Below are 17,402 nucleotides of genomic sequence, written 5' to 3' on the forward strand. Positions count from 1 at the left end.
CTATTGCCTGTATGACGTGAGCTTTAGCTGCTACGAGACACTCACTGATATGCAAGGGAAAACAAGTGCTTGTTCTTTTTTTAGAAGTTAATTCCGTGCAATTTCGTGTTTCGATTAGGAATTGGAGATAGTTCGCATCTTATTGAAGCATGAGTTTGAACTCACTTGGATTGCTACTCCTTGTACCTATCTACTTAAGAAACACAGCCTCCAGCTTGGATAGAGGAGCTTGATGCCGCAGCATGCCCATTGATCAGCTGCCTCACAACTCCGGTGCTTGCGCTGCCCGATTATGACTGTCATTTCTTCTTAGTAATCGATGCTAGTAACGTAGCCGTGAGTTATATTTTCTCTAAAGAGACTCTAGGCTCTCTATTTCGCCGAATTGTTGCTTGGTATTCTCAACGCAATAGTTTTGTGAAGGAAAGGGAACTTGATACACTGTACTGGAACGCGTACAGGAGATCGACCATTAGTCAAAAGTATGCCTGATTTGCACGAAGGCACTTTCAGCTCTCGATCTACATTCTTGATTGGGCCCCTTTGAGGACTGAAAAGCGACTATGCTGCATGCGTCGGCTCTGTATGCAAGCAGATTTGGTTTCACGGGGGTTGGAGGCACTGCTGAACTGCTGTATTTTGATTTTCTGTCCATTTACTTATCTTCTGTGTCCTCGTATCAGGAGGCCCCCACTCTTCAGCGCTCCGCCGAGAGTGGGTCATTGCTTCTCTGCAGTCGCTGTGGATGAACTCTTGATCGTTGTTGGCTAGTTTGGGTGCCTTTATTACTCCTTCGAGCTCTCTTTAACCATTGATACACATATTTGCTCTTCTCATCTGCACTGTTTTCCCTGGCTCTTCTGCTTGTGAGTGACGATAGGGAGCCGACTCTAGGGCCTTCTTAGAAGCAGTTGGTCTCGACTCAGATGCACCGAGCACGAAGGCGTTTGCCTTGACATGGGGAGGGGAAAAGAAGATGTAACGAGCTCAGCTACACTTCAACACTTTCCACTACATTAGCCATATCAAACTAGAAGAATTCGCAAGAACTTGGCTAATTGGAAGGTCTCTATCGTATATCTTACTTATTGCGGAGTACTCTTAGATCGATACAAGAAGATGCAATCTTGTGCGCTGCTGGATAGGATGTGCAACTTACTGTGAATGCTCGCACAGCTAGGGAGCCGCTAAGCACACTGTATCAGTTCGTCTTCCCTGATGCTGGGAGCTCTAAGGGATGTGGGCTGGACTCTGAAAGATAATAATTTTCTCCTAAGTTTGTATTGAGCTTGGAGTTAGGTGCCTCCCTTGGGAGACCTTCAGCGAGCGTTGCAAGTAGCATGGTGCAGATGCCCCGCGCAGTGCAGAGTAATCAAATAATAGCGCTACTAGTTCAGCTATAGAAAAATCACTCTAGGCACAAAACGTTTACGTTTCTGCAGCCTTAGAATGGCTTTGTCTGCTAGCATTCATGGCACATTTCATGGTAAATTGGCAGCCATTGTTGTATGCCCCGTAATGAAAGTTTGCGTTCTTGCCCCCAAAGCGAAAAAGAAATACTTTGAACGAAAACTGTCATGATCGCACGCAGGATTTGCACTTAGGACTCTGGCGGCAATGTATAACGAAATCCTAGGCTTGTAGACGGCAAACAGAGGTGGTAAGCTCAGGAAGAGAGCACAGGGCCAGACGCCACCTCAATACAAGAAACTTCAGCACATAATCAATGGAAAAGGGGATCGATATTACCAACAGCGCTCTATCGTTTCTTGCCTATAGGCAAGGAACGTTCGCTAGTTTGCTCACACAACCATGCCGCGTGCTGAACGCTTCCACTGAACATACCAGCAAGCCAAAAAGCATATGTTTTGCAGCTATTAAAATTGATAAATATTTTAGTTAAAAGATTTTCCTGAAGCTTTACACTCCTCATTTATTAGTCAGCCCGGATCCACTTCTGTCGACACTGGAGTGCATGCGAAACTCAAGCTGGGCTGCCCACCTAGCGTGCAATTGTAAAACAATAAAGTCGAATGAACGTTTAGTTAGGAATAAAAATAATAGGCGATGGCATGCTGATACATGTTTGACCGTGGATCTTACAACACAACCGCGTTGAGGATTGTGTAGGCTGCTGTGGCGGCTGCGGGTAGGCGCATGCAGAGTCCTTGCCAATTCCCACGGCCTCGTATAGCGCTGCTTCAGTCATCCTTCTTTTTCATATCAGATTGGCGAGTTTCCATGAAGGGCAGAGGCCTCTGTCTTGCTTGTTTCAGGCCACGGACACGCCCGTAATACGTGGGGGCTGTTTATTGCTCTGCTCGTTTACTGTCTTCTTTACACCAACATCTGTGTGACGGACATGAGTTTGGTGCTCCCACCCTACAGCTGACTCTCTGAAGCTCTCCGTTAGCGCACTTCGTGGCTTCGCGCGCGCGGTTCTGCTTTTTTGGTCCAACGTCACGTAGCGCACTGGAACCTTCGTAGACATTTTTGGTCAAGAGAAACCATCTGGAGTGTTTGTTAATTCATGAACTGATTTCGCTATCTTTTGCCTGCATTTTTGCCGGAAGTACGTCTCATATGGATGCAGGGTTGTCAGCGTCGGATGGGATGTAATTGAAGCCATCACTTCGAAATGGGGCGGGGTGACTTCCCAATTCTCGTGCAGCAATGGCTTCACAGCTGCGCCGAATGCTATAGGTCGAGCAGTCTATACCACAGAAACCTCGGATTTTTTGCCCTTGGTATCGCCGGAGGCAGTGTATGGGGCAGCTACAAGCGGAAGGAGCATGTGTCAAGGAATTCAGATTGCTCGTTGGTCCATCTTATGTTTTATGACATGCCACCCACAGCTGCAGAGCAAATCCAAGGCAAGAACACGTCCAAACAAAATAATTGTGACTCTCAGATGCTCTATTCTCAAAGGAGACGGCCATTCGAAAAGTTATGGGGGGAGACGGCTAGGCTGCTGCAGCGCCAGCCTGGATATACATATACCCTAATGTTTCGTAGAGTGCCGTTTGCTGAGGCGGATCAAGGCATCGAGCAGAAACAGACGACGAACAAGGAAGTGCAGCAGCACACTGGTGGTCGTAGAGGCATCGGTGCGGGCCTCGAAGTAGCAGTCGAAGAAGCGGTGACCAAGGGGAATCGACCGATATTGGATTACGTCGAGATGCGCGTATGGGAAAGTGAGGGCCAGCAGCAAAATGCGTGCAAGCTGCAGTTGCCTGTTCAGCAGAAGATGTGTGAGCTTGGAGTTGAAATGTATGGGGGTCCTTACAGGCGTGTCTTTGACGATGCACTTGTTCGCCTTATCCAGTGAGCTGTGCGCGTGCTGCGCTTCTGGTAACGGCATTCTGACGGTTTGATAAGCTTGAAGTGAGCAGAGTACGTATATTTGTACGTTTAATGCAGAGGCGTTTCGCAGATGCCAGTCTGCGTACTCGAGCCATCCGCTCTACTACTCTGTCGCTCAAGCTCTGTTTGACTGAAGTGGGCTGGTCTAACTGGCAGCTGCGTTGATCGGACCAAGGCATCCCGAATTGCCGACTCAATCTTCAATTGGACACAACTGTTTGTGGACATAGTCTAATTCTACTTGTGGCTTGCAGAGCCTCCAAGATGAGAACGTCTGCTGTTCAGTGTTGTGTGTCATGTGATTCTTTAGAATCCTATACGTTTCGTTAGGGGGATCAATTTTAGAATGCATCCCTGGATGTTGCCGCAGTAGGTTTGGTATCGTATCATTTGGGTTTTCGCCAATTCTCCATTGTACGTGTCTTTCTGTAGACCATACCTATAAAAGTAGGATACTTTATATTTCAATCCACCCATGTAACCCGCCTTCAGTTTGGCATCCTCTTGGGCTGCTGGGCGATTTAAATGGTTCACAGGACTAAACGCGTAGCACGCGCAGGAAAATAAAAAAGAACTTGGTATATCAATTATTATCTAATAATTTTGTTTGAGTATTTGCTGGGCGAGACAGGAGAAGCTTTGAAGACACAGTCGGTGGGACATCAGCGAGGGACCATCCGTTCCGCCGCCAGCACAGGAAGTCGGGTAGCGATGCTAGTATACTTTGATTCATCGGCTATGCTTCTAGGCATCAGTAGAATATTTTCTGAAAGAAAAAGTTCGCCGAAAGACAGATTGATACTGTTAGTTCATGTTGAGTATGGCGTAGTTGAAAGAGGGTCATGAAACTGAAGTTCGAAGTTACGCCGAATTTAGATGGTTGGCTTATCGCTGATCCGCGGGCACTTTACAAATGTAGATGCAGAATATTGCGTGTCTACATTTCCAGTCAGGCAGAGATCTCGAACTGCTTGAATGTTTGGGAAAGGCACAAAAGCCCCGTGAAGGTCTTTTTGCCTGGCGGGCTCAACCACCAGCCGCTGCCGACGGCAGACAGATAGTGATGGGTAACGCCTTGCATGGTGAAACTCCCTAACCAGGCTTCTCAAAGTAGTGCAAATATATTATTTAAGAGTACAGCTTGCTCATCATAATTCTTTTTGCTTGGGGCTGGGCGATCGGTTGTTGAAGATCTGACCTGTTCGCTCAGGTGCTCGACTCGCGGCACAAGGTCTTCTACACCACAGCAAAAGGCTGTGAAGTGAGCAAGGTGCTTTAAGGCGAGCACTTGGGCATATTGGGCGCTGCTACCTCTCAAGGCAATGGAACAAACCTCCCTGAGGCGCTGCCTGTGGATCTAGGGGCACTGCGCCGGTACTGGCCTGCTTTGAGGCTGTCATGGCCTTCGATATAATTGGCACAAATAACCAAGAATGGAGACGCATGCGCAGCAGAGAACGTCTCGGCTGGCGTTATTGGCCCCGCTTTTGATTCTTGCCGCTGCATTATCGGAGGCGCACAGCACGCAAAGCAGAGTGCTCCGCAGCGTTAGGGCTGCAGCTCATCATGTACTTGCTCCAGAGGTATCAACTGCTTCCATGGATAATAGACAAGGACAACATTCCTTCGTTCAAACCAATAACTTTGGCTTTGTTGAGCTTTTCAAGAAGCTGTTCGGGGGGAAGAGACAAGAGCAGGATGCCGCACCCACGACGTCAGAGCAGAACAGAAGCTCATGGCAGGAGGAAGAAAGGCACTCCGAATTTGCGTTTTGCGCGGATGTCGGCTTTCGCGGCCTCCATCCTGAGGAAGGTGGCGAGGAAACGTATGTCTTCTGAACATAGGCAGGCGTGAATTTGACACCCCCACTTGTTGCAGAACAGTAATGTATTTGTATGATTGCCTTGTTCCTTGATTGTAGATCATTTATCTATTAACTGGGATTCCCGTATATTGTGTGTCTGATGGTCAGCGCGTGTTGGAGTCGTTGTGGCCGGGTTTGTGAAGGTGCAATGTACCTTGCTGAGGACGGTGAGCAGCCCATAGATTTGACAAAGGAACAACAAAGCGCAGTACAGCTGCAACTACATCGACCTTTGAGAACTGGTATAGCTCTACAATTGAAGCTATGTGGTTCATCTGGCAGTTTCTAGGTATGCTCTTTAAGTTCACGCTCTCTCTGTACTGCTTGCAGCCCTATCGGAGTGGAGGCTCATTCCCATGGCCACCAGGACAAAGCCATGCAAGACTCTTGCAAAAAAGTCTGCAGTTCAGGTGAAACCACTAAACAAGCAACGCATAAATTTCAGCCTTTTTCAACTTGGAAGCTATACATCGCTCTTTGAGTGAAGACATAATTAAGATGAACTTCTGCTTATTAGAGACGCCACCGAATGAGCGTGTTGGGTAGATGAACCACCTAAGAGTGCTGGTTATATAGTTTTCTGCGAACTTTGCGAAAGGTTTCCATTTGATATGGCTGGCTGCAGCTAGTGCGGCTAGTACGGCAGCTGCGAAGATAATTTTGCCACGCAATTTATGGAACTTCTTTGCAGATCCTCTGCAAGGCTATAAAGAAGCCCACAACCTACGACATTACTAATGTTGTGAAGCAAGAGATGACCTTTGATATTGAGGCGCAGCAGCAAGAACAGTTGCATCAACTGCAAGGGCAGCAGATGCTGATGCAGCCACAAGCGGCTGCGCTGCCTACCGAGGGAACAGTTATTCCTGGATACCTTGCAGAGGTGGCACAGTCAATGCCTGACACATATGTAGCAGCCACCCATGCTAGAGGAAGAAGCGGGTTTCCACGCTGGGCTCTCTACCTCATCATTGCAGGGATTGCAGTGATATGTATTTTCCTCTTGTGTTGCTGCATTTGTTGCTGCCGGCGCTAGGGCTTCCAAATTCTTCTCAATTTTAAGGCGAAATGTGTTACGAAAAGGCACCACAAAGACCAAGCCTTCATTCTGCGATGCAAACGAGAAGTTGTGCTCAGTCCCATTTGGAAAGTGCGTGCTAGATAGCTCAGTTGTATACAGGTTGTTTCATCACCATCCATTGAATAGAAGAGGTGAGAAATGGGTGTTTACACGTAGGATTGACAGTTAGTGAGTTGTCCGTTGGTGCAGGGAATGGTGTGAGGGGGCTTGCGGCCTTAAAAAGGTCCACAATACACTCATTAATGATACATTACGGCTTGCATTTCCTAAGCAGAAAAAATATGGGAGTGCGATAAGCATGTGCCAGGGGAATGGTATAACTAAATTAACAGGCTAATCAGCAGTAGTTCAGAGGAACAGGCCCTCCTGTCTGTCCAGATGTAGGATAATTGCTGGTGCATGGGAAATTCCACAGAACATGAGTACAACAGCTCCAGTCAGTAAAAACTTTAGAGAAAGAAAGCTTACGCGTCTTTTTGCTTAACTGCTCCAATACACCCTACTGAGTTACCGAATCGCCGTCTGTCCATTGGTGCCCGCTCTGGGATTTTCGGTCAGCTAGGTCGCCTCACCGTGGGAATATATGCAGCACAACGCTCACAAAAAACTTCGAACATCAAAAGAGAGAAGAGAAGCCAGTGTAGAGCCCCTTATGATTTTTTTTTGCACAGATGTAGGGCTACTGCTGTGGGGCCGATATCGACCGCCATAGGGTTTGTCCGCAAGGCTCAGTGCGACATGAAGGCACGAACTTACTTCCGAAGCATCAATCCTGCTAAACCCAATAGCCAGAATGCCGCATTACCGATTTGTTTTAAAGGTCAAGGTCACTCTGGCTTCTTAGTTGTCAAACTCCATCCACACGCCATGGCGCGAAAGCTCCGGGCGTCAGCATGAAGGCTTCCGGCACTGCTATGAAATTGACCAGTGTGGCTTCAAATCTGTCATAAGATGAGTCAAGACAATCATGCTTTGTTGAGGCCGCACCAAGTATAAAAGAGTTTAGGAGGATTCCAAATACTTGGCGCACGCCGCGGTGAGGCCTTCGCTTCCCTGGCGATCGTTAGTGCGCCTATGTTTTATGCGCCTATTCCGATTGCGCAGATATCTATTGGTGAACCGTGCATTTTTATAAGACCCGAAGACCGCGGGTCAGTCACACGTTCCATGGAAAAGAACACTGTGCTGGTGCCCCTCCCAGTGGTCCTCAGAGAGACGATAGGCTTGACAAGCTGTCGCCACCCCATGATAAAGTCTTCAATCATTCAAGACAGCTCAGCAGGGCTTTATATGCTGGATGCATGACAAATTTGTGGCATTGGGAGAACCCACAAGTTCGTCGCCCGCGGCATGATGGCCGACCCTGAACCGCCTTCTCCCGTGCCGCAGTACAGTGAAGCTCAACTGAGTGAAAAGCAACCCTTGCTCTCACATAGAGGAAAATCCTCAGCTACATACAGGCAATGTTGCTGCTGCTCTCTTGGAACAAGTGTGACCGTCTGGGCGGTCTTCCTCTTGGCTCTGTCCACGTACATCTTGTTTGACCCAAATATATCCGGCGCTGCCTACACAGCCGGCGGTGTTGTAGGGCTTGTCACTGCAGTTTTGCTTCTCTCTGCTATTGGGAAAAGGAACGCTTTTCCTGCTTTTGTGGCAGTGTATACTCAGATCGCTTTGAATATAATATGGGCCCTGCAGCTCGGTCTCACCGGTTACCTATACTGGAGGGTACTACAAAGCAATAGAACGGGTAAAACCACCTACAACCTCGCCAGAGCTGGATGGAGCCAACAATCGGGTTCAGAAATTTCCCCAGCAGCACGCTTCTTGTCCCTAGATTTGCAACTTAGCGTCGTCCTCTGCGCCCGAAGCGTCCTGCTTGGGTTGCTCTTGCTTCTATCCCACACTAACCTCCGTCTTCTCTGGAGCTTTTACCGTGTTTTACAAGCTGGTGGTACAACTTTCGAGTTCAAAACTGCAGAAGAGATCGAAGAACAGGCGCTTCAAGCTCAGCTTCCCACGCCCCTTAGTGTCCCACCTACTCCAAGGTATTGGGACCCGCTGACGCAGGGACCATTTCGCGCAGGAGAGGCTGCAACTCCCTGGTAGGATGGAAGCACAAGCAATAATCGGGAAACGACGCCGAATCAAATCGATAAATTACAAGGGTCAATGACGGAAAGCAGACACTGCAGACATGGCCTACAAAGAGCCTAACTGGTTGTCGACAGTGATTGTAATTCGTGCGAACGAGTTAGTTTCGAGAAGCTTGTAATGCAGTAATTGGCTTGGTTCATGGAAAGGTGGAGTTGCAGAGGATCTCCGCCTTCGTATGAGGTCGAATTCGGCAAGGACCTGCCTGCCTGTGTGGTTGATGCCAAGAAGAGAATAGGTCTCAACTTCCAAATGGCTACTCTAGTGAATTCAAGACTCCAGACCATTAATATGGCAAACGCTTCCCCCGAGGTTCATGTCCTTGCCCATCCCATACAATGAACTAGGTATGGCATCCCTACTGTGCAGTGGATCCCCGCTAATAAATTTTTGATGTTGCACATCCATTAGGTGAGCAGTGCTGAGCCAACCGAACAATGAGGAGCTGCCTCTTGAGGCGGAGTATTCCCAAATTTTCAACAGTATAGTTCCCTCGCTGAAATTCGACAGGATGCATGAGATGTAGTGCGATGGGACCTCTAGAATAGTCTTTGACCCGGGAGCAGGTTCTCGTCCTACAAATATTGAATATGGGAAAAATTCGCCACTAAACCACCCGCTCCTCTAAGCTTATTCCATTCATGGTTGGAAAATCCCTGCCATGCATGGATCCTTCAGCCTCCTATGGCGGGGGCCACTGTGGCCAACTGAAGGCTCCTGTTACCAACGCTTCTGTCGGGAGCTGCATGGCGAAATGCCGCTGTACACACACAAACACACAGTGCATACAGCTTCTCAACCAGCTACAAGTGCAACCAGCAAAGAATTAAACTCTCCGCATCACATGTAGTTCTCCTTCCTGCATCGATTTCGTGCTGCTTCTTTGGGTAAATACAAGCCATTCTACCCAAATGGCACAACTAAGTCTGTTGTTATAGCCATGACCTTTTCCACCCACAGTGAACTTACTATCCGCATGGCGTATGTGGTAAGTGCAATCAGTTCATTGCAGGCATATTTACTCTCCGCAGCACCAAAGACCGTTCTGCGCAAAACCCTGACACAACATGCATTACCAGTTCGTGAGCCAAAGCAGAGGCAAATGAGGCATCCAAGGGGGGAAAGAGGCAGTAATAAGGAGTAAATTAGAAGCGCCACGTACACCCAAAGTCTGTGGGCCAGCTGCCCGGCGGGACCAGCGGCTTCATCTTCAAAGGCTTCGTCCAAGGAGACACAGAAGCCAAAAGAAACGAATTGTTGCTCGCGAAGAATCGCAGGCACCTTGAACTCACTTATCTGACAGAAAACAATGAACAGGGAACAAGTTATTTTGAAGAAAGGCAGGACGCTGGTAAGTAAAAAACACTCGTGGGCAATTTCAAAATGCCATCTAGAATCTGAAATACGATGCTGTCATCAGTAAGAAGTGCGAAAACACGGATATCCCGTCCACCGCAACCGACTGTGCAAACTGCCACGTGTTACCAGGATACAAAATCCCAACGGTTTCCGTGCTGTCGAGTGAAGGGAGGCCAATAATCACTTACTCCTTCTTGAAGCAGGTTGTTTGTCAGGAAATCCCAGAGTGCATCCCAAAGCTTGATCTTTAGCGTTTCGGCTCTCTACCAAGAAGCGACAGCACTCCCACAGCGCGTGCTCCTCCTGCTGCTCAGTCTACCGACTCACTGCTAGTGTAGGCACTATTCGCGGAACTATCTGTAACACTCGTGTATTTGCAGGTGTTAATATCATTATCATTGAGTACAACAGCACTGGGGGCAAACGCAAAAGCGCTAAACTAGAGGCTGGTTTTACGGCCTGGTGGAGAGCGCAGTGAAGAGACCAAAGGTGGAGTAGCAAGAAGTACACCCGACCGTTAAAATCTGCCTCGCCTATCCCGAAATCTGCACCACAGGTAGCATAGTCCGCAATTCATGCTGAGGTTTTGCACTGAGAAGCTGAAGTGGAAGCTGCGTAAAAGGGGCAGCAGAACACTGGTTTTGCATTAAAAGTAAGCAGAAAGCTCACACTTTTCAGTCAGATGCGTATCTTCATATCGGGGAATCAATGTGCGGAAGAGCCGCCTGCCATCTTCCTCAAGGCCTCTTGGCGACAAAATATAGCTGCACGGTCAAACGTCAATAGCGCAGCTAAGTTGTTCTCACCAAATAGCTCACCAATACAAAACTATAGGCTACCAGTTTGTGGCAGAAGGCAACACTGTGGAAACAGTATGTGCCTACCTCCCTATTAGACGCAACCGCTGAAGCAGCGAGGGGTCCTGGCTCGCTTTTCCTTTACTTTCAAGAAGCAAACAATTCGCGAGTTCCTCCTTTGAAATGAAGCTCCAAGGAGATGCAACTATCTGCATGCCATCAAAACGAACGTTTTGTAGACGCCTGCTCCAATAGTGGTTAGCTTTCGGAAGAAGCAGCATTATGGCAGAGCCCTCACCCTGTCATGAAGCAACTTGAGGCGCTCCTCCTCCTCCGGAGAAAGGCAGAAATCAATAAAACGCCGCTCAGTCTGCAGTGGTGCACGCAGCCATTGTTTATCAGACATTACAAGTGTGGAATTAATGGGTATTACTCCTTGGATGGCCAGTGCATACGCATTGCAACGCCATGTGGCGCGCACGGAGTATTTTAATCATGCAGATTAGTAAAGTACTTAAAAATCAACATGCACTGATATTCATTCCTTAGAAGCACCAGTGTATGTACGCTTGCGCATATATATATATATATGTATATATATTGCAAATGTTCTTCGCAGCCACACCGTGCGCCAAATAAAGTCGCGATTTCCAGCATTCGGTAAAGCATCGCTTCTCGAGGTGTTTTGGCTGCTGCTACTACTATACATCCTAGACAGAGCCTTGGTATAGCTGCTGTTGAGTCTTCTTGAGGTTCGAACACCACCAACGGAACCTTTGGAGCATCGTGAGCACATGTTACCCCAACATCCAATAGGGGCAGCACTAAACAGACTAACGCTGTCATTGCTTATTGATTCCATATAAGTTGTGGCGCCTCCACTACTAGTCAGCATGGAATCACTTTCTCTGATGCGTGCGATTCTGCTGAGCCTTTCAGGGGGTGCAGAGACACAGGAGGTGGAGAGGCCACAAATCCGACGTGAAGGAAAAAAAGGCCTGCTCGTCATGTTCAGTGTGCTGTTAAGGTAGAAGCCCACGCATACAAGTGCAAGTGGCCAACAGGTGGCTCACTAATTGGGGCACAAATGCGTTGATGGGAGATACATGGAGTGCTGATAAGGATGCACGTGGATTCCTCAAATCAGATTATCTGCAGAAAGACGGAGCGCTGTGTAGAAGAGCGCACTTAAACAGAGTGGTTTCATGCAGGTAATGTGCAAGTTAAAGAAGCCTCGGAGGCGATGAGCATTTAGCGCTGTGCTCGCTTGTAGCCGTAGTGCTTCATCGCATGTCGGCTTTTGAGTATTCGAGTGCTGAGCGTCTCAATTTGCATATTCGAGTTTGTAGAGGCTTGAATATTCAGAAAAATAACAAAAATGTAGCTGCACTTTACTAGGGCTGGCTAGAGCCTAAATGGAATTGTTGTCGCATGTAATGAGCTGCCATGCAGCCCCGATTCTTTGAACCAAAAGACAGTAACCATCACCCAGCTGGGGGAACTAGTAAGCATCGGTGGTTGTGGTAAAAAGAATGTGGGAGGCAAGCAAAATTTCTAGGCACAAGGACAAAAGTTAAGGGGTGTCATTGGCAGGATTATATGCGCTACACTTCTACTCTTCAACGCAACATGTGTACAAGGGGATTGGTCTCTTCTGTGCCAGCTTCCATCAAAGTCTTGTAAGCTACCAATCAATTACAGTACACCTTCAAGAACATTTAGTGCTCTGCCTTCCTGCTGGCAACTGACAAAAACTACAATTGCACGGGAGTTCATCGTAAAGCTCTTGGATTCAGAGGAATCGATGCAGCCACCCTTTGGGAGCCCACCTTCCCTGCAGGCTCCTCCTGCCCGGGATCCAGTTACTAAACTGCAAATCCTCCTTGGAAATCTGCTGAAGCATTTTACGGTCAGCTCGCCCTCCGCCGACCCACTGCATCCACGAAGCCCCTATGATTCTCTAGACAACGACTCTGAGTCATTGTTTTGCATGATTTGCTAGCTTTTGTGAATGTGCGTATTGGATTGTGCAGGAAGTTGTGGCTCATTTATCTGAAGTGGCCCCACCTTTGTCCATCTCAGGCACTATGGAGGATGAGGGGGCTGAAGAAATACTTGAAACTCCCAGTTCAGCTATCAAAGGCGCCTTGACCAGAGAACAACTAAATGATTTCGTTCTCGGTTGTTCCCATGGTGTTGGAAGCCTAGTACACCTCATAGAAGAGGAGATGGAGAAGCTTCCCGAAGGCATTCAGACGCATGTGACATACTGCAGCCCCTCCAAAGCACTACCCCCTATACACATTTCGACTCTTACTGGTCACGAAGTGGCCTGGACAACTTTCTGGTCAAAAAATTGAATAACTTACAGGATGGCCTTAAATTTCTCATCACAAGTTTGTTTTCCTTGTTCGTTGCAGGAGGAGATACAGGACGAGTTACGGTACTTGGAACGAGAGAACGAAATCGCTGCAGCAGAACTGAAGCATCTGGTAGCTTCCGTCAGGCATTTTCGGGACGCAGTGCGGCACGCATATAGAGAAGCTGCTACAGAAGGCACTAGTATATCTATAGACTGAAACGTATACGTGTACCGCCCCAGGTCTGTGTACAAACACGTTTCAGCGCAACAGCCGCATTTTCACACGAATTTTTGTGTCTCTTTAGTTTTACGTGCGGTCTGGCACCGTGCCGGGAAGATCCGAAACTTTGTCAGGCTGGCCGCAACGTTTTTAGCCCACCTTGTCTTCTTCAGATGGGCAGCTGACGCCCATTGCTTCGAAACGCATGCTCTAGCATCTAAAAAGTTATATACATGGTTGACTCAAAGATAGATCAACTGGGCTGAAGCTCATACAATCAATTACAAGCGGTGCTATCGGCTCTGTTATCTTCTAGCTGCTACCAGCCCTCCAGCCACCCTGGGGCCAGCAGCTGTGGTGGCACTTCCACGCCAGTGGCGAGCAACTCGGTACTCTCTTGCATCTCTGCACCGTCTTGTGCCCCCATCCCATGTCGCCGCTCCTTAGGGTTGGGCAGAGAGCGGATCCTATTACCTCCTAGCGAGCGCTGCGAGGCGGTTGCGTCGAGTGCGTTCTCGTCAATGTGATGTGCAGTATTACTCTCACGAGAACATTGGGGATTCAGCACGAATGAGAGCCTCTCTCCGTGCCGTCGCATTGTCCATCTCCGTAGTGATGCATTCTTCCAAGGGCTCTCTGCCTGCACTGAGGTACAAGAACGTATGATGCTGTACTTGTTGCGTTCTGCCGATAGCGCCTCTGTGCCCACCTCACGCTCATCGTGCTGTAAGTGTTCACGCAAGTAGTTCACATTGTCCAAAATATCTGTTTTTCTTGTTGGTCCAAATTTCGATCTTGTCATATCCGAAGGTGGATAGGGTATGAGAGGCAGCTCAAGTGTGTGCCTTCCCAAGTAACCTTGAGTGAAGTCACTCAGAAGCCGTTGCGCAGCAGCACCTTCATTACAGTGGTGCCGCTGTTGTGCTAGCTGCGTCAGCATACACAAACGTAGCTAGCTAGTGTGTTGTAGTTGCCCTCTAAACATGCAATGCGTTCTAGTAAAAGGCACCAGACTTTGTAAGTGCCCACACCGTCTTCTTATTACGCAGATTTTAATCCCTCTCCAGCTCGGCTTACCTTCAGCAACAACTGCACCCCGCCACTTGTCTCCTTGTTCAGGTGTAGTGGATTCAGTTGGTAGCGCGTCATCACTTTGCTAATGTCGGTTGCCTCCGGCAATTGCTCTTTAATGCGAAAAAAGGCGTCACCTAGCGCCACTGCTGCTTCCTCCACCGTGAATAGACAACTGTGCGGCAGCATATGGAATGCACCAAGAAGGGCAAGCTCATCTGCAGAGGGGCGCGGATGCGAAAAGTCGAAGAAGAGCTCCAAGTCCAGTTGTCGCTGCCGCTTGGCTGTGCCTAAGTGTTTTTGCAGTTGTTCATGCTGTGTCCAGCCTGGCGACCTTTTCCCTGGGGACTTGCCCGGATGCACGGGAATGAATCCTGGGGTATCGATTACTTCAAACAGCCGGGACGGATCTTCCCCCCTGGTTAAAATAGCCGGTTGCCTATGAATCTGCAGTGCACACATGGAAGCACAAATCCAAGGAGCTCATGATCTCCTTTCTTCCCCTGTTTCTCCGCCTGGCGCGCCAAGCAACGCCTTTCTCGACGATATTAGTGCAGCGGCATACAATCACCAAAGTCTTACATTAACAGACTGCGTAACGCCTGGCCACCGGTAGCTGCGTGCAACTTTCTTGCCCACTAGGCAATTCGCAATTTTGCTCTTCCCTACGTTAGGAACCCCAACGATGAGGACCCGCAAGGGTTTGCGGTGCCGGAGAGTGGCCCTCGTAGGATGTTCCTGGCCAGGATTTGTGTTCAGTGGTTTTCGTTTCTTATCTGCAATGGCTTGTGCAGCGGCAATGTATTGCACAGACACAGATGGCCCAGCTGTCGCAGCAGCAACAGCCGCCTGATTGCAACAGGAGCGGAAGTTCTCCAACTCCCTCCGGTAGCGTCGATGCCTATTAACCAGACTACGAAGAAGCTTCTGCATTCGTATGACTGATGCAGCCTCCCGTGCATCCACAAAAAGGTACTGCAAGCGCGGGGACAGCGGACAGGAACCCGCCAAAGCACGAAATAAGCCTGTGACACAATGGGGCACACAACAGGACACACTACGCGGGTTCCTAAAATCTGTTTCGGCAAGTACGATATGATATTTTTCTGATTCCACTAATTCATCCCATCGCTCAGATAAATTGGACAGTACGCAAACAAATGAAGATGGCTTGGAGTAGCTTTATTGGCTACCGGGATCTTTGAGCTGCCTGCGAGCTCTCATGAGCTCTTGATGAAGCTGCAACGCAGCGGCCTCCCGGCTTTCACGGCGGAAGTGCAGCTGCCAGCGACGAGTGGCCACTGGGCTTGCCTGAGCATGTAAAAAACCGCACCCGAGCCAGATTGCTAGACTTGTGAGAGCTTTTCGACTTCAACATAGAATAGCACTGACTTTCATAGTCCGCATATTTCGGGGCGGTGTCTCATGCGTGGCAGACATGAGGCACTGAACCAGAGGAAATGAGGACAAATATGCACTGACGGGGCCTAAAACATACGGGAAAACTAGACTGCCGTGGAGCGATCGCACATTGCTATGACTAGCTAATGAATTCGGAGGTGTACCAAGAAAGCAATTTCAAGAACAAACAGATGATTCAGATGCCGAATACGGTACACTGTATACGTATTTGGATGCATCTAAGGAACAGAAAATCCATATTAATGAGGCAAGCACCCACCTGGTCGGCATGCGTGAGAATGACGGCTTTGGGGATAGGCAGCTGAAGAAGACGCAAGTTGCATCTGGAGAGCAGGGGCAATCGCGCATCTCTGACTTCAACAATAGCGTCACATCGCCTAGTAGCCTGTATTAAGGGGGCGAGCGACCGTCGGGCAAACGAGGGAAACCTGAAATACAACATTGTATTCATATTCGACGGCAGAGCAAGAAATATTAAGCAGCAAGCTGAGCGAGATACTATGAGAGTTCATGACACAGGTCTTACCATTGAGTGCGCCACCGCTTCATCGGCAGCTCTTGCACAAGTGGATCCTTTAGTCGCAGAGACTGCAGAACATGTGCTTCCTCCGCAGCTTCCCGATCCTCTTCTGCTTCTACCGCTGCTGCTGCTGCCGGCTTCATCAGCCCACGTTCCCGGTTCCTCCGGCTCCCGCAAAGAAATCGGATGTTCCTTTTGCGAAGGCGAAGGAACCGGTGTGGTATTATTTTCCCGGCAGTTGTGAGGCATGTATGCGACATTAAGCGGGGCTGAGGCAGTGAATCAGCATCGGGAAGTACTAGTGAAGGAGATTGAATCAATGTGGGGCTTGTAGTAGTCTCCGAAATACATTGTCCTTTACCTGGTTCCGCGTAAATAACCGGATCAAGCTTGGACCTCTGGTAACCATGAGAACAACTGGGTAGTGCAAGAATACATATCGAGAATACTGAACGCCCAGGTGGGGGGTGGAGTCCGGGCAGAAGGCCACACGCAGCATGCGTTCTTATTAGGTTTACTCTGAGAGCTGAAGGCGCATAAGCTGAGCAGAGGGAGAATGCCCATCGTAGAGCTCCCGCAACCACGAGTGTAAGAAGCGCAGCACGAATAAATGCCACTATCCGGAGCAATGAAGGTAAGAGCCCCAAAAAATGAAGCTGTTGGAGGCTCAGGAAGTTGCGAAAACGCATGGCAAACAGGGTCTACTGGGCGTAGGCTAGTGCCCCAGCTCCTCCTGAGATAAGGAGCTACCGGGGGTTCCAAGAGTACTTGGCCCCGGCAATGGAGCAGTTGCCTCCCTATAAAAACATGTTTATGCGCCCCAATTGCTCTGATATCCTTGTACAGAGAGGTCCTCCGAATTGTAGAGACTTTTGGTTTCCTGGGTTACTCCTTCGTTTTCTTTGAGTGTGTGTATAATGGATTCATCCAGTACATGTTTTAAAAAGGAGATGAACTGTTATGAACTTCGTTTGTGGAGCAGAGATCCCACGCATTAGATCTTTGGTTGGGGCTCACTCGACTCCATAGCATTCTCAATGATCATGCACGCCCCTGTGCGTGAGGGCACCCCACTGTCCTACTGGCACAAATATAGGACAGATTCGTGAAAATGTCAAGTTATGTTAACGCTTCTTCGTTTTTAATTACACAGTATCTGCCTGTTTCGCAGAGAACCAATCTTATCTAC

At 48.7% G+C, this 17,402-nt stretch overlaps 5 protein-coding genes across 5 annotated transcripts; 3 read left to right on the top strand and 2 right to left on the bottom strand.

Annotated features, from left to right (window-relative positions):
• The first annotated feature begins 2,638 nt into the window (after positions 1 to 2,638).
• Positions 2,639 to 6,263, top strand: LOC34620363. The gene is made up of 5 exons (XM_022733619.2): positions 2,639 to 3,324; positions 4,910 to 5,188; positions 5,336 to 5,394; positions 5,558 to 5,637; positions 5,919 to 6,263. The coding sequence occupies exons 1-5, from the start codon at positions 2,639 to 2,641 to the stop codon at positions 6,261 to 6,263; spliced, it is 1,449 nt and encodes a 482-aa protein (XP_022588626.2).
• A 1,398-nt stretch (positions 6,264 to 7,661) lies between these two features.
• Positions 7,662 to 8,417, top strand: LOC113146539. Its single transcript, XM_026334175.1, has one exon. The coding sequence runs from the start codon at positions 7,662 to 7,664 to the stop codon at positions 8,415 to 8,417; it is 756 nt and encodes a 251-aa protein (XP_026189960.1).
• A 424-nt stretch (positions 8,418 to 8,841) lies between these two features.
• On the bottom strand, positions 8,842 to 11,627 carry LOC34620365. Its single transcript, XM_026334176.1, has 8 exons — positions 11,249 to 11,627; positions 10,706 to 10,880; positions 10,491 to 10,585; positions 10,278 to 10,366; positions 9,625 to 9,758; positions 9,432 to 9,507; positions 9,152 to 9,222; positions 8,842 to 9,037 (listed from the first exon to the last, which is right to left on the bottom strand). Exons 1-8 carry the CDS (start codon positions 11,625 to 11,627, stop codon positions 8,842 to 8,844), a joined length of 1,215 nt encoding a protein of 404 aa, XP_026189961.1.
• Positions 11,628 to 12,422: 795 nt separating this feature from the next.
• LOC34620366 lies at positions 12,423 to 13,197 on the top strand. The gene is made up of 3 exons (XM_022733621.1): positions 12,423 to 12,527; positions 12,652 to 12,879; positions 13,039 to 13,197. The coding sequence occupies exons 1-3, from the start codon at positions 12,423 to 12,425 to the stop codon at positions 13,195 to 13,197; spliced, it is 492 nt and encodes a 163-aa protein (XP_022588628.1).
• Positions 13,198 to 14,241: 1,044 nt separating this feature from the next.
• LOC34620367 lies at positions 14,242 to 16,473 on the bottom strand. The gene is made up of 5 exons (XM_026334177.1): positions 16,220 to 16,473; positions 16,049 to 16,121; positions 15,465 to 15,582; positions 14,854 to 15,296; positions 14,242 to 14,718 (listed from the first exon to the last, which is right to left on the bottom strand). The coding sequence occupies exons 1-5, from the start codon at positions 16,471 to 16,473 to the stop codon at positions 14,242 to 14,244; spliced, it is 1,365 nt and encodes a 454-aa protein (XP_026189962.1).
• Positions 16,474 to 17,402: the final 929 nt, after the last annotated feature.

This window comes from Cyclospora cayetanensis, unplaced genomic scaffold, assembly GCF_002999335.1.
Source record: "Cyclospora cayetanensis isolate NF1_C8 unplaced genomic scaffold, CcayRef3 CcayRef3_contig_38, whole genome shotgun sequence".
Classification (NCBI taxonomy): domain Eukaryota; phylum Apicomplexa; class Conoidasida; order Eucoccidiorida; family Eimeriidae; genus Cyclospora; species Cyclospora cayetanensis.